The sequence below is a fragment of the Marmota flaviventris genome, chromosome 17 (assembly GCF_047511675.1).
Source record: "Marmota flaviventris isolate mMarFla1 chromosome 17, mMarFla1.hap1, whole genome shotgun sequence".
Lineage (NCBI taxonomy): Eukaryota > Metazoa > Chordata > Mammalia > Rodentia > Sciuridae > Marmota > Marmota flaviventris.
Genome location: NC_092514.1, coordinates 43,986,493 through 44,000,137, shown reverse-complemented (window position 1 = coordinate 44,000,137; position 13,645 = coordinate 43,986,493). Strand labels below are relative to the sequence as shown.

At 40.3% G+C, this 13,645-nt stretch overlaps 2 protein-coding genes across 5 annotated transcripts in view; both read left to right on the top strand.

The window, feature by feature from the left end:
- Positions 1–359: 359 nt before the first annotated feature.
- On the top strand, positions 360–6,893 carry Smg8 (SMG8 nonsense mediated mRNA decay factor). The gene is made up of 4 exons (XM_027950329.3): positions 360–2,142; positions 3,322–3,467; positions 3,733–4,605; positions 6,445–6,893. The coding sequence occupies exons 1-4, from the start codon at positions 384–386 to the stop codon at positions 6,640–6,642; spliced, it is 2,976 nt and encodes a 991-aa protein (XP_027806130.1). The 5' UTR covers positions 360–383; the 3' UTR covers positions 6,643–6,893.
- Positions 6,894–8,889: 1,996 nt separating this feature from the next.
- The window catches only part of Gdpd1 (glycerophosphodiester phosphodiesterase domain containing 1), a 47,396-nt gene continuing 42,640 nt past the window's right edge, over positions 8,890–13,645 (top strand). For 2 of the 4 annotated variants that reach the window (XM_071603124.1, XM_071603123.1), the window contains exon 1: positions 8,890–9,186. In XM_071603124.1, coding sequence (XP_071459225.1) covers positions 9,045–9,186 — 142 coding nt within the window. In that variant the 5' untranslated portion in view covers positions 8,890–9,044. The remainder of the gene's footprint in view (positions 9,187–13,645) is intronic. The other 2 variants (XM_071603122.1, XM_027950356.2) reach the window with 2 other exon arrangements.

Genomic DNA, 13,645 nt, shown 5'->3' with positions numbered 1-13,645 from the left:
AGTGGACACAATATATTTTACATTTATGAGGTGCTGAGGATGAACTCAGTGCCTCAAGCATGCTAGGCGAGCACACCTCTGAGCCATAAACCCAGCCCCTTGACACTCTTCTTTAGTAGAGTTTTGTATTCTTTGAAATGCGAACTGCCTCCAATTGTCTTCTTTACATCTCAATTCAAATTAAAGAAATTTCGAGTTACGGTCTCAAATTGAGGAAATGTAGAATTTGGGAACACCACGGCATAAAAAAGGAGGAGCAGGCGGCGGAACCAAAGTGAGAGAGGAGCAAGAATAGAGTCAGCGGAAGAACTATTTCGCCGTTGGACGGGAGCCGGTTGGGTTTACTGGGAGGACCGGAAGGAGTTGAAAGAAGACGCTCCACCATGGCGGGTCCTGTCAGTTTGCGAGAGCTTCTAATGGGAGCCTCATCCTGGATGGGCTCTGAAAGTCCCGGAGGGTCCCCTCCCGAAGGCGGAGGGAACGCGGCTGGCGCACCGGAGCCTCCTTGGCGAGAGGATGAGATCTGCGTAGTGGGAATCTTTGGCAAGACAGCTCTGCGCCTGAATTCCGAGAAGTTCTCTCTTGTGAACACGGTGTGCGACCGACAGGTTTTCCCCCTCTTTCGCCACCAAGACCCCGGGGATCCGGGACCTGGAACCAAGACCGAAACTGGTGCTGTCGGCGAAGCAGGTGGAGCCGCGGACCCAGAGGCTGCAGCCGGGGATCCAGTTCGAGGAGGTGTAGCCGCGGTGGAAGGCAACGGAACTGAGCCAGGTTCTCAGGACTTCAGCCTTCTGCAGGCCTATTACAATCAGGAAAGCAAAGTTCTGTATCTTCTTCTCACTTCTATCTGTGACAATTCCCAGCTTTTGCGGGCTTGTCGGGCTCTTCAGAGTGGGGAAGCTGGAGGAGGCCTCTCTTTACCTCATGCAGAAGCACATGAGTTCTGGAAGCATCAGGAGAAGTTACAATGCCTCAGTCTCCTTTACCTTTTCTCCGTCTGTCACATCTTGCTCCTTGTCCATCCCACTTGTTCTTTTGATATAACTTATGATCGAGTATTCAGAGCACTGGATGGGCTAAGACAGAAAGTACTGCCCCTCCTCAAAGCAGCTATTAAGGATTGTCCAGTTGGCAAAGACTGGAAGCTAAACTGCCGACCTTGTCCACCCAGACTTCTTTTCCTCTTTCAACTCAATGGAGCACTCAAGGTAGAACCCCCTCGAAACCAAGACACAGCTCATCCAGACAAGCCCAAGAAGCATTCTCCCAAAAGAAGACTGCAGCATGCCCTGGAGGATCAGATCTATAGAATCTTCCGTAAGAGTCGAGTCTTGACTAATCAAAGTATCAACTGCCTCTTTACTGTACCTGCCAATCAAGCTTTTGTGTACATAGTCCCTGGCAGCCAGGAAGAAGACCCAGTAGGTATGTTGCTGGACCAACTAAGGAGTCATTGTACAGTGAAAGACTCCGAATCTTTGCTGGTGCCTGCACCCCTTTCTGGGCCTAGGCGATATCAGGTGATGAGGCAGCATAGCCGACAACAACTTTCCTTCCACATTGATAGCAGTGCTTCCAGTTCTTCAGGCCAGCTAGTGGATTTCACTCTTCGAGAATTCCTTTGGCAACATGTGGAACTGGTCCTAAGCAAGAAAGGTTTTGATGACAGTGTGGGGAGGAACCCACAACCTTCTCATTTTGAGCTTCCCACTTATCAGAAGTGGATCTCAGCAGCTGCAAAACTCTATGAAGTGGCTATTGATGGAAAAGAAGAGGACTTGGGATCACCCACTGGGGAGTTAACATCAAAGATTTTAAGCAGTATTAAAGTCTTGGAAGGTTTTTTGGATATTGACACAAAATTCTCAGAAAATCGGTGCCAAAAAGCTTTACCCATGGCTCATAGTGCCTACCAGTCAAATTTGCCTCACAATTATACAATGACTGTCCATAAGAATCAACTTGCCCAGGCTCTTCGAGTATACAGTCAACATGCTAGAGGTCCAGCCTTTCATAAGTATGCCATGCAATTGCATGAGGACTGCTACAAATTTTGGAGCAATGGCCATCAGCTCTGTGAGGAGAGGAGTTTAACTGATCAACACTGTGTACATAAATTTCACTCATTACCTAAATCAGGTAGCCAAATTTTTTTTCAGCATTTTGAAATCAAAACTTTGAGCTATGTTTTTATTCTTGTTTCAGGTGGTTTATTTACTATGTATTCATATTTTTTAAAGAGCCCTGTAGAAATGTAGGTGAATCAGCTGTAAGTTTTATCTCCTGCTGGAAATGGAAATATCAGCCATGATTAATTTCTTATTTTCCTTTTGATAATTATTAAGTAGTACAAAGCTTCAGATTTTTGGGGGGTGGTGTGCCAGGGATTGAACTCAGGGGCACTTGGCCACTGAGCCACATCCCCAGCCCTATTTTGTATTTTATTTGGAAACAAGGTCTCACTGAGCTGCTTAGCACCTCTCTGTTGCTCAGGCTGGCTTTGAACCTGTAATCCTCTTGTCTCAGCCTCCCAAGCTACTTGGATTACAAGCGTGTGCCACTGCATCTGGCTTTACATGTTTTATATATATATACACACACACACACACACACACACACATACATACATATACATACACACATACATGTATATGTTAGATTGACAGAATACCTTTATTTTGTTTATTTTAAATTTTTATTTATCATTTAAAAATTATTTTAGTTGAAGATGGACACAGTATCTTTATTTATTTATTTTTATGTGGTGCTGAGGATCAAACCCAGGGCCTCACACCTGGGAGGCAATCGCTTTACCACTGAGCTACAATCTCTATTTTTTATTTTTTATATGGTGCTAGGGATCAAACCCAGTGCCTCACAGGTGCAGGGCAAGTGCTCTATCGCTGAACCACAACCCCAGCCCAGCTTCAGATTTTTTTGTATTAAATTTTTTATTTTGGAGTATTTTTTGCATTAAAATGAATACAGTGAAGTGTTAAGTCATTGTAATTGTGACAGTAGAGGAAAAAACTGAGAAACTCGGAATTTTAAATTAGGACTGGGAATGTAGCTCAGTGGTAGATTGCTTGTATAGCATGCAAAAGGCCCTAGGTATCATTCCCAGCACCACAAAAAACAAGACTAAAAATATATTTTATGTAGCTTACACTTCTTCTATTATTTAGTCAAAGTGAGTGTGTGTATGTTCTTATTTCCAAAGAACTATTTGGAGAATTTGGGGGCTCCATGTTATAGAATGCAAAGGAACCTTGATTCTGCCCATGTTTATGAAATTATAGTGACTGTTCTGTTTTCCAGGAGAAAAACCAGAGGCTGATAGAAACCCTCCTGTTCTGTATCACAATAGCCGAGCTCGATCTACTGGTGCATGTAACTGTGGAAGGAAACAGGCACCTCGAGATGATCCCTTTGATATCAAGGCAGCTAACTATGACTTTTATCAGGTAGACTTCATTTTTTTCTTCTTCCTCTCCTCTGACTTTTTTTCTTTTCTTCTTCTTCTTTTTTTTTTTTTGTTAAATATCTGAATAAAAATACATATTTTCAGAAGCAGAATACTTAGAAAAACAGAACTGCAGCATGATATGTAAACAAGAGCAGGTTCTTTACATGTACTTATCACATATTGATGGATCTTAACTTGTTAGGGTGAAGAATGTTATTTTAAATTAAAAATTTACAGGACTTTTTTTTTTCCCCCTTCTATAGCTTCTGGAAGAAAAATGTTGTGGAAAATTGGATCATATCAATTTCCCAGTATTTGAACCCAGTACTCCAGATCCTGCCCCTGCCAAAAATGAATCCTCTCCTGCTCCTCCAGATTCAGATTCTGATAAACTTAAAGAAAAAGAACCTCAAACTCAAGGAGAGAGCACAAGTCTGAGTTTAGCTTTGAGTTTGGGCCAATCCACAGATAGTTTAGGTACCTATCCAGCTGATCCCCAAGCAGGAGGAGACAATCCGGAAGTTCATGGTCAAGGAGAAGTAAAATCTGAGAAGAGACCAAACTTGGTAGATCGACAGGCATCCACAGTTGAGTATCTCCCAGGCATGCTACATTCAAATTGCCCAAAAGGTCTCCTACCCAAATTCTCCAGCTGGTCTTTGGTTAAACTGGGCCCTGCTAAGTCTTATAACTTTCATACAGGTTTGGATCAACAGGGCTTCATTCCAGGAACAAACTATCTTATGCCTTGGGATATTGTCATCAGGACTAGAGCTGAAGATGAAGGCGACTTAGACACAAATTCTTGGCCTGCTCCAAATAAAGCTATTCCTGGAAAGAGAAGTGCAGTTGTAATGGGAAGAGGAAGGCGCCGAGATGACATAGCTCGAGCTTTTGTGGGCTTTGAATATGAAGACTCTCGAGGTCGAAGATTCATGTGCTCGGGACCTGACAAAATAATGAAAGTGATGGGTAGTGGGCCAAAGGAGTCAGCTTTAAAAGCCCTAAATAGTGATATGCCCTTATATATTCTGTCATCATCTCAGGGTAGAGGGCTAAAACCACATTATGCTCAACTTATGAGGCTTTTTGTTGTGGTTCCTGATGCTCCTTTGCAGATAATACTAATGCCTCAGGTAAGAAGTGCAACCCTCCCTGCCCTCAAAAAAAAAAAAAAAAAAAAAAAAAAAAATATATATATATATATATATATATATATATATATATATTGATGCTTGTTTTGATTATTTTTTTAAAATACTATATAATATCAAAATTATTTCATTAAACAAATATTTTAAATATAAGTACCTTTTTTACCTTTTTTTTTTTTTAATACTGGGATTGAACCCAGGGGAGCTTTACAACTAAGCTATATCCCCAGTCCATTTTAGTTTTTATTTTGAGACAGGATCTTCCTAAGTTGCTTAGGATGTTGCTAAGTTGCTGAGGCTGGCCTTGAACTTGTGATCCTCCTGCCTTAGCCTCCTGAGTTATTGGGGTTACAGGCATGTGCCACCTTGCTTGGCTTAATATTCTGTTTCTTTTTTATTTTTTAATTTTTAGTTGTAATGGACACAATACCTTTATTTAGTTAATTTTTTAAAATATATATATTTTTAAATTGTTGATAGACCTTTATATATTTATTTTATTTATTTATTTGTGGTGCTGAGAATCAAACCCAGTGCCTCACCCATGCCAGGCAAGTGTGCTGCTGCTGAGCCACAGCCCCAGTCCTAATTTATTTTTATGTGGTGCTGAGGATTAAACCCAGGGCCTTACATGTGCTAGGCAAGCACTCTACCACTGAGCCACAATTCCAGCCCTGATATTCTGTTTCTTAAAAGAGAAATTGTGGGAGCCCAGCAGAATGGATCATGCCTGTACCTACTAGGGAGGCTGAGGCAAGAGAATCACCTGAACCTAAGAGTTTGGAGCCAGCCAGGACAACATAATGAAACCTTTTCTTTTAAAAAGAAAAAAAAATTAAAAATAGAAATTGTGGCATTTTATTTTATCGATCCTTATGGTAACTGGCAAATGCTAGGTATTTCAATTAGTTTATTCCATTAGTTCACATAATTTGGTTCAAAAATAGAGCTTGAAGTTAAAAACTCCGTAGAAATATCAGGATAATATTTGAGAATAAATAATGTAATATTAAATATGAATTAGGTGTGCACTCATATCTGCTTAATCTCTTTTTATTTATTTATTAGGTGTGTGTGCTCGGAGCTAAACCCAGGGCCTTGCACATGTTAAGCATGTACTCTACCACTAATCCCAGCTCCTTTCTGCCTAATCTTATATGTGATAATGGAGAGCAATAAGATTTTACCAGAGATTGAAGTGTATTCTCCCTCTTGTGCTCTTGCATTAGGGGATTTCAAGCAAAATATAAGACTTAAAAAGTACGTCTAAGTTTATTAGAAAGAAAGAAGAAAGTAATCGGTGGGGGCACCCTCAAGGGAGTGAGTAGGCCCTCAGAGAGGACAGGGATGACACTTCTTTGTTTCTCAACTTTTTGTGTATGTGTGTTGGGGGAGGGCAGTGCTGGGGAATGTACTCAGGGACACTCAACCCACTGAGCCATATCCCCAGCTTTATTTTATATTTTTTATTAGAGACAGGGGTCTCACTGAGTTGCTTAGCACCTCACTTTTATTGAGGCTGGCTTTGAACTTGGTATCCTTCTGTCTTAGCCTCCCAAGCTGCTGGGATTACAGGCATGTGCCACTACACCAGGCTGAAACTTTGATTTTGAGGCATGGTCTCACTAGGTTACTGAAACTGGACTCAAATTTGCTACCCTGACCCAAACTTCTGCATGACTGCGATTACAGGGGTGTATCAGCATATGCATCTACATCTGCCTCTTACATGCTCTTTGAACCTATCATTTGTTGGAAATACTTATCTTTTTTGGTGTTTCTTGAGAAACAAAAAATAATTATATTACTTATGTTTTTCAGGTTCAACCAGGTCCACCACCATGTCCAGTATTTTATCCAGAAAAACAAGAAATCACCCTCCCGCCAGATGGCCTTTGGGTTTTGAGATTTCCTTATGCATATGTGACTGAGAGAGGACCTTGTTTCCCTCCTAAGGAAAATGTGCAGTTAATGAGCTATAAGGTGCTCCGTGGGGTTCTTAAAGCAGTGACACAATAAGAATTTTCCAGCCAGTTCAGTCCTAAACTTAAGCTGGTTTTGTTTTTACTATGTGGGGGATTCTTTTTTTTAAGTATGTGTACACTGTTTCCAAAACCCAAACTGTTTTGGTTATAGGAGTTCAGTATTTGGACAATAATTGTTCTACTGTTTCGTTATTTTGTTGATATTTATTTTAAATGGGGTTATTCTTGCTAATAAAAATTTGATGTTCTAGAAAAAAGCCATAAAATACATGTTGATACCTCTGTTTTCTCTTGTTTCTGTTTCACTGTCCATGATAATACGTATTTCTATCATAACTGAATATTGCATAACCATGTTGAGCCAAAACTATTTTTGCTAAAATTATATTTTAACCAGGATTATCCTTAAGACACTGCTCCAGGAAAAAAAAAAAAATTCCAGAAATTATTTCCAAAATAAGGACTGGGGAACTGGGGATGTGGCTGAATTGTAGATCATTTTCCTGGCATGCAGGAGGCCCTGGGTTTGATCCCCAGTGCTGCAAATAAATAAATAAATAATAAAGTTAGGTGATCCATAATATGAAGACTGATTGCAAAAACAACACATTTGTTTGTCTCATAATTCTAATACCTTATTAGATTTTTTTGTTCTTATTTCATTCTTAGACTGATAAGATTTCCCCCCCCCCCCTTTCTTTCTGATTTGGGTGATGGAACACAAGACCTGCAAGCTAGGAAGCTGAACCTGTACTATTGAGCCTCATCTCCAGCCTCCCCTCTCCCATATACCATATTTCAAATTAATGTTATCTAACTAAACTTTTAATTTTGGGGGGTGGGGGTACTGGGACTTGAACCCAGGGGATCTTTACCACTGAACTACATCCCCAGCTGCCCTCCCCTCTTCCCACTTTTGGAGACAGGTCGCATCCTTTTGTTTCAGCCTCCATGGTGACTGGGATTATAGACTTGAGCTACTTCACAAGATTTAACTAACACTTTAATCCAAGATATTATTGCATGATATTCTTCTAAAATTCCTATACAGTGAAACAATTGGCTAAGTGATACAAATCTCATCAGTGCATGGTAACTTTTACCAGCATCAAATGGTGATTTACCATCACATCACCATCTAATTGGTGACATGTTACCAATAACTATATGAAAGACTACCAAAACTTTAGTGTAATTATCTTTTCCTAGACACGTTGATTTTGAAATGTAGGACCAATAGAATTGTCGATTTTAGTTTCAACATGTATAAAATAATAGTATTTAACACATCTTGCTACTTTTAAAGCTGTTATTATTTATATATGTATATATATGTGTGTGTGTGTGTGTGTATTTCTATATAATATATATGAAAATATGTAGGACGGATTGGGAGGTTGAGGCAGGAGTATCGCAAATTCAAAGCAAGCCTCAGTAACTTTACCAGGCCCTTAAGCAACTTGGCGAGACCGTGTCTCAAAATTAAAATAAAAAGGCCTGGGGATGTGGCTCAGAGTGGCTCAGAGGTTAAGGGCCCCTGGGTTCATTTCCTGGTACCAAAACAAACAAGACAGGAGTATCTGGGTTCAGTGGCGCTTGCCCATAGTCCCAGCTACAGGAGGACTGCTTGACCCCAGGAGCTTGAAAAGTAAAAAATAAAACAACAAAACCCTGGGCTTTGAATTGTTTTGCATTGAAATGTTGCTATTCGTGTTTTAGTAGTTTGGAATGTGTAGAATGTAAAGGAAACTAGTAGGAGCCTTGTGGAATTTAATTCCAGCCTTTCTAGGAAGTGATAAAACCTTGCCAAAGTTTTATTTTGGGGGGATTCTGGGTCTTGAACCCAGGGCTTTGTGCTAGCTGCGCTCTACCATTGAGCTATATCCTCCGCCCTAAATTTCGTTATTTTAAAAGAATTTGCAGATCAACAAGTATTTCTTGAGTACCCACAAGGAATCGATAGCAATTCATTGCATTTCCTTGAGGAGGGGCTAAGACGGCGCCCTGGAATCTTTCCCTTTTGATGTAGATTTTCCAAATACGTCAGTTTCCTGAGGATCCCCTTTGAACAACCTTTTTAGCTCCAGCTAAGGCCAAAAAAAGAAGCTGGCAGGTTTCCAACTTTTTGCCTCAGTAGGAAGCGTCTTCAAATCTCTGCGGGTTGCGCCACCTGCTAGGTGCTTGACGCTGGTCTAAGGACCTTCGCAGGCCCTTTCGTACCTAGCAGCCGGAGCGCGCCTGCGTGTGGGAGTCCCTTTGTTGCCCCGACGATAGGGTCGGGCTGCGCCTGCGTGGTGGGCTGACACGAACAACTGCGCTACACCCTTGGCACCAGCTGGGGGCGAGCAGACCTCGAGCAGCCGCCGCAGCCGTTGCGACCGCAGCAGCGGAGTTCAGAGGCCCCGGAGGTGGGTGACTTCCCACACGGTGACTGAGATGTCGTCCACCGCGGCTTTTTACCTTCTCTCCACCCTAGGAGGGTACTTGGTGACCTCATTCTTGTTGCTTAAATACCCGACTTTGCTGCACCAGAGAAAGAAGCAGCGATTCCTCAGTAAACACATCTCTCACCGTGGAGGTGAGAGGGGTCCCCAGAACCCGATGGCGGAGGTGGGGGAGGCTTTATTTCTGAAGAGAGCTGAGGCTCCTTTGGAGCTCCGCAAAAGGCAGCCGGATGGAAATCCGTGAGAGTTTGAGGAAGAACGGGGCTGTGAGACTAGAAGGTTCCTTCGATGGCGAAGGCGATGTAAAGGGAAGTTCTCCTGAAGGGAGGGAAGGAGGGGGGTCTCGTGGCAGAGCCCCGGCGGGGGTCTTTGGAGTGTAGCGGTGTCAGGGGTTCTCCGAGGGGAGAAAGATCAAGATGAAAATAAAGGGTAGATGGATCGTTTCTTAGCTGATGGGAGGACGATCACAAGGTCCCTTCATGGCAGCAAGGCACAAAGAGGGAAGCGCCGTGCAAATCCTGGGGTACCCATGGCGGGGAACCGGGAACAATGCTACCAGCAAGCCGATGGCTGAGCGCTTGGGGAGAGCTGGGTCCACAAGCAAGGCCGAGGATCAGCGTGTACCTGGAGCGAGATTCAACCCGGTTGTCTACGGTGCCTGAGGGCTGGTCCCATCCCCACTCATTTATAATTTAGCCCTCATAATTAAAAAGAGAAACCGAGACCCAGATCCTGGAATATTTCCCAAGGTCACAATTAGAGCGGGGGCTGAATAGGACAGGGATATGGAGTGTCCTGGTCTCCAGGGATCCAAACCTTGCACCTGTTTTTTTTTTTTTTAAGCACCACCTTGCACCTCAGAATGACACGTGGATTTTCTAAAGACAAAATCATTTTGGTTTATGATACGATAGTGTTGTTTAAAGAAAACAAAGATTGGCTATTTTGGAAGAGTATCTTGCTTTAAGGATCCTAGGTAGGTAGTCCACCCATTGCCCAGAAAACAGGCCACATCTTTGCCTCTTCAACATTGTGTAATAATATGACTACATTGCATTTCAAGCATAATGTATAATATGTAGTGAAATTGGATTATTTTAATTGCTTTTAACTTTCCTTTAGGGATAGGTGTAACACAGGGTTAAAATTGCTTGAAATTTCAGTGTAATGGTAAATTCTAGGACTTCACAATGTAAAGAGTTGATGGCTAAATGTCATGATATTGCTTATTTGGTTTAACTGGTTAAATTGTAGGATGACATAATTACTACTGTGCTTTTAACCATTGGAATCAAGGACCAACTTTTACTGTTCAAGTTGTTGCCTTAGAAGCATTTTCAATGGTAATAATAGTCCAATTCTGGGGATCCACAATATAGACTGCAGTTGTGTTTACTAATTTACAAAAGGTGTCCTTAACTAAAAACCCCAAATCAAAACCAAAACCTAGATGCTTAAAAAGCCATCTAAGCTGTCATTATGAATGATCTTAATTATATATATTTTTTAGTTATAGATGGACACAATCCCTCTATTTTATTTTTTTATTTTTATGTGGTGCTAAGGATCGAACCCAGAGCCTCACAAATGCTAGGCAAGTGCTCTGCCACTGAGCTCCAGCTCTAGCCCTAACATGTATTTCTTCTAAATTAAAATTAAGACCAGGGCTGGGGTCTTAATCTACCAGCGCTCATCTACCATGCATGAGGCACAGGGTTCGATCCCTCACCACATAAAAATAAGATAAAGATATTGTGTCCACCTATAACTAAAAAATAAATATTTAAAATAAAATAAAGGTCATTTGGGCTGAGGTTGTGGCTCAGTGTAGAGCACTTGCCTAGCCCATGTGAGGCACTGGGTTTGATCCTCAGCACCACATAAAAATAAATAAAATAAAGGCATTCTGTCTATACACAACTACAAAAATTTTTTTTAAAAAGAGAAAGAAATGCATATTAATTATGCATGCTAGAACATCACAGCAATTATCAAATTCAGGATAAGCTAGACCTTAAATTCTCACTGTTGGAAATACTTATAACATATTTTCTCCCTGAATATTAAGTCATTTCAATATCCTTTTATAAAAAATCTCCATTTATTATTTGCAAATGTGTGGACAGTATTTGATGCTCAAAAATCTAACAACATTTCATAGGAATCTTATTAAACATCTGCAAACTCAAAAATCTGTTTTGCTGGTGTGATGGTTCCCCAGAACTGTATTAAGTTCCTGTATGTTAGCTTAATACACTTGTATTGAATATGTATTCCAAATAATACCATTGAATCAAGATTAGAACAGGAAATAATTACTACAACATACTTTATAAATCAAGATGTTAAGTCTCTGGCAAATAAGAGACATAGTTTGAGGCAGGTGGATTGGTTCGAGACCAACCTCAACAATTTAATGAGATCCTCACCAATTTAGTGAGACCCTGTCTTGAAATAAAAAAATAAAAAGTGTCAGGGAATGTAGCTCAGTGGTAAAGTATCCCTGGGTTCAGTCTCCAGTACCAAAAAGAGAGATGGACAGACATATTCTCCTCGTTTAAAAAAATTTTTATACTTCATTTATTTATTTTTATGTGGTGCTGAGAATCGAACCCAGTGCCAGGCAAGCACTCTACCACTGAGCCACAACCCAGCCCAATAGTCTTCTCTTAATTCCTTCAATTTTTGTCTTGGACACTGATGATAGCATTCACTTGTCTCTGCAAATTGCTCACATTTGTGCTTATTCTCTATTCCTTAACTGCAAATACCTAATATTTTTTGTTATCCAGATATATGGCCATTCCAGTATTGAAACATTGAGTATTCTGTGTATATAAAGTATATGCACCTGGACTGGTATAACTGGAAGCTCTAATGTCTACTACTTTATGTGTACTACAAAAGCATTATGATAAAGAATTAAACCACCTGAATCAGATTCTGAATTTACTAGTAATTAGAACAAGCCTTAGTGTACTTTTCTGTAAAATGAGAACTATTTGCCTTGCTTACCTCTTTGTATTGTTATGATGATGTATATAAAAAGCACTTTTATTCATTTTTTTTTAAAACTTAGCTACTGGGATTGAATCCAGGACCACTCTATCATTGAGCTACACTCTCATCCCTTCCATCCTCCAGTCTGGCCTTGAATTCCCATTCTCCTGCCTCAACCTCCCCAATAGCTGGGAATATAGGGGTATGCCACTCTGCCCAGTGTAGAAAACACTTTTAAAACTGCTAAAAATTAGCTAGAAATGTAGCTCATGGTTGCAAAAAGCTGGGTTTTATCCCCAGCACCACAAAATGCAACATAAAACAAAACAGCAACAAAATCCTGTGACATTGTTTAGAAACATAAGTTAGCTTATACATTGAATTCCATAATTGAATTCTGCAGTTGATTGAGAAGGAATAATAGCACCCTAAAATTGTTTTCGAAGTATTTTTTGTTGTTGTTGTTGTTTGTTCTGTTGTACTGGCGATTTAACCCAGGGTACTTTGCCACTAAGCCACATCCCCAGCCCTTTTTACTTTTATTTTTTATTTTTATTTATTTTTAAAAATATTTTTTAGTTTATAGATGGATGCAATATCTTTATTTTGTTTATTCATTTTTATGTGGTGCTGAGGATCGAACCCAGTGCCTCACATGTGCGAGGCAAGTGCTCTGCCACTGAGCCACAACCCCAGCCCCTTTACTTTTTATTTTGAGCTAAATTGCTGAGGCTGGACTTGAACTTGCATTCCTCCTGTCTCAGCCTCCTAAGTAGCTGGGATTACAGGAGTGCACCACCACACCTGGCTGTTTTCAGAGTTTTAAGTAATGCTTTTGCCTTTTACTAAGATTGTCCTTGAAAGCGGAAAACACTCTGTTTCAAAAGTTAAATGTTGTAGGCTTTGTTACTTCTTTCAAGCATATATAATATTGCAATAGGATCTGTTAATAGATCTTTTTCCCTTGCTAGACCATGAGTTCCTCACAGACAGGGATTAGATCCGTTAATTCTTGTGGCTCTAGCCTTTATACACAGCTTGGCATATAATAAAAATAACAGTTAATTGTCTGCTAATTACCTACTTAGTGCTAGATTTTTGTTGTTGTTGTTGTTTAATTGATGAAATACCAATAGGACCAGAATGGAGATGTGGCTCAGTGGTACAGCACAGAAAAGAAAAAAAAAATCACATATATAAAAGAATTTCAATAGGGCCAAACATAAACCCCTGGATTAAATGGAGGGTAGGCAGTAGTCTCAAAGACCATTTTCATCATACTATGAAGTTATGAATTTTATTAATATTCTAAGATATATTTTTCTAGCTGCATAAGTAAATTGTGTTAATTGTAAGAAATTTGGGGCTGGGAAATAGAGAAACAAGGATAGCAAGGAAATAATTTAAAGTAAACACTCTCTCTGTTAACTAGGGCTAAGTGGCCAAAGAATTAAAAAGTATCACCAACTGATCTAATCCCCTCCTTTCTTCATCTTTTAACGTTGGTCTAAAGGCAGAGTACATTCAGGGCTTTCTACCACAGATTGATTTGGTAGGTGATAGTTTGAGAGTAAGGATTACTCTTGGACATAT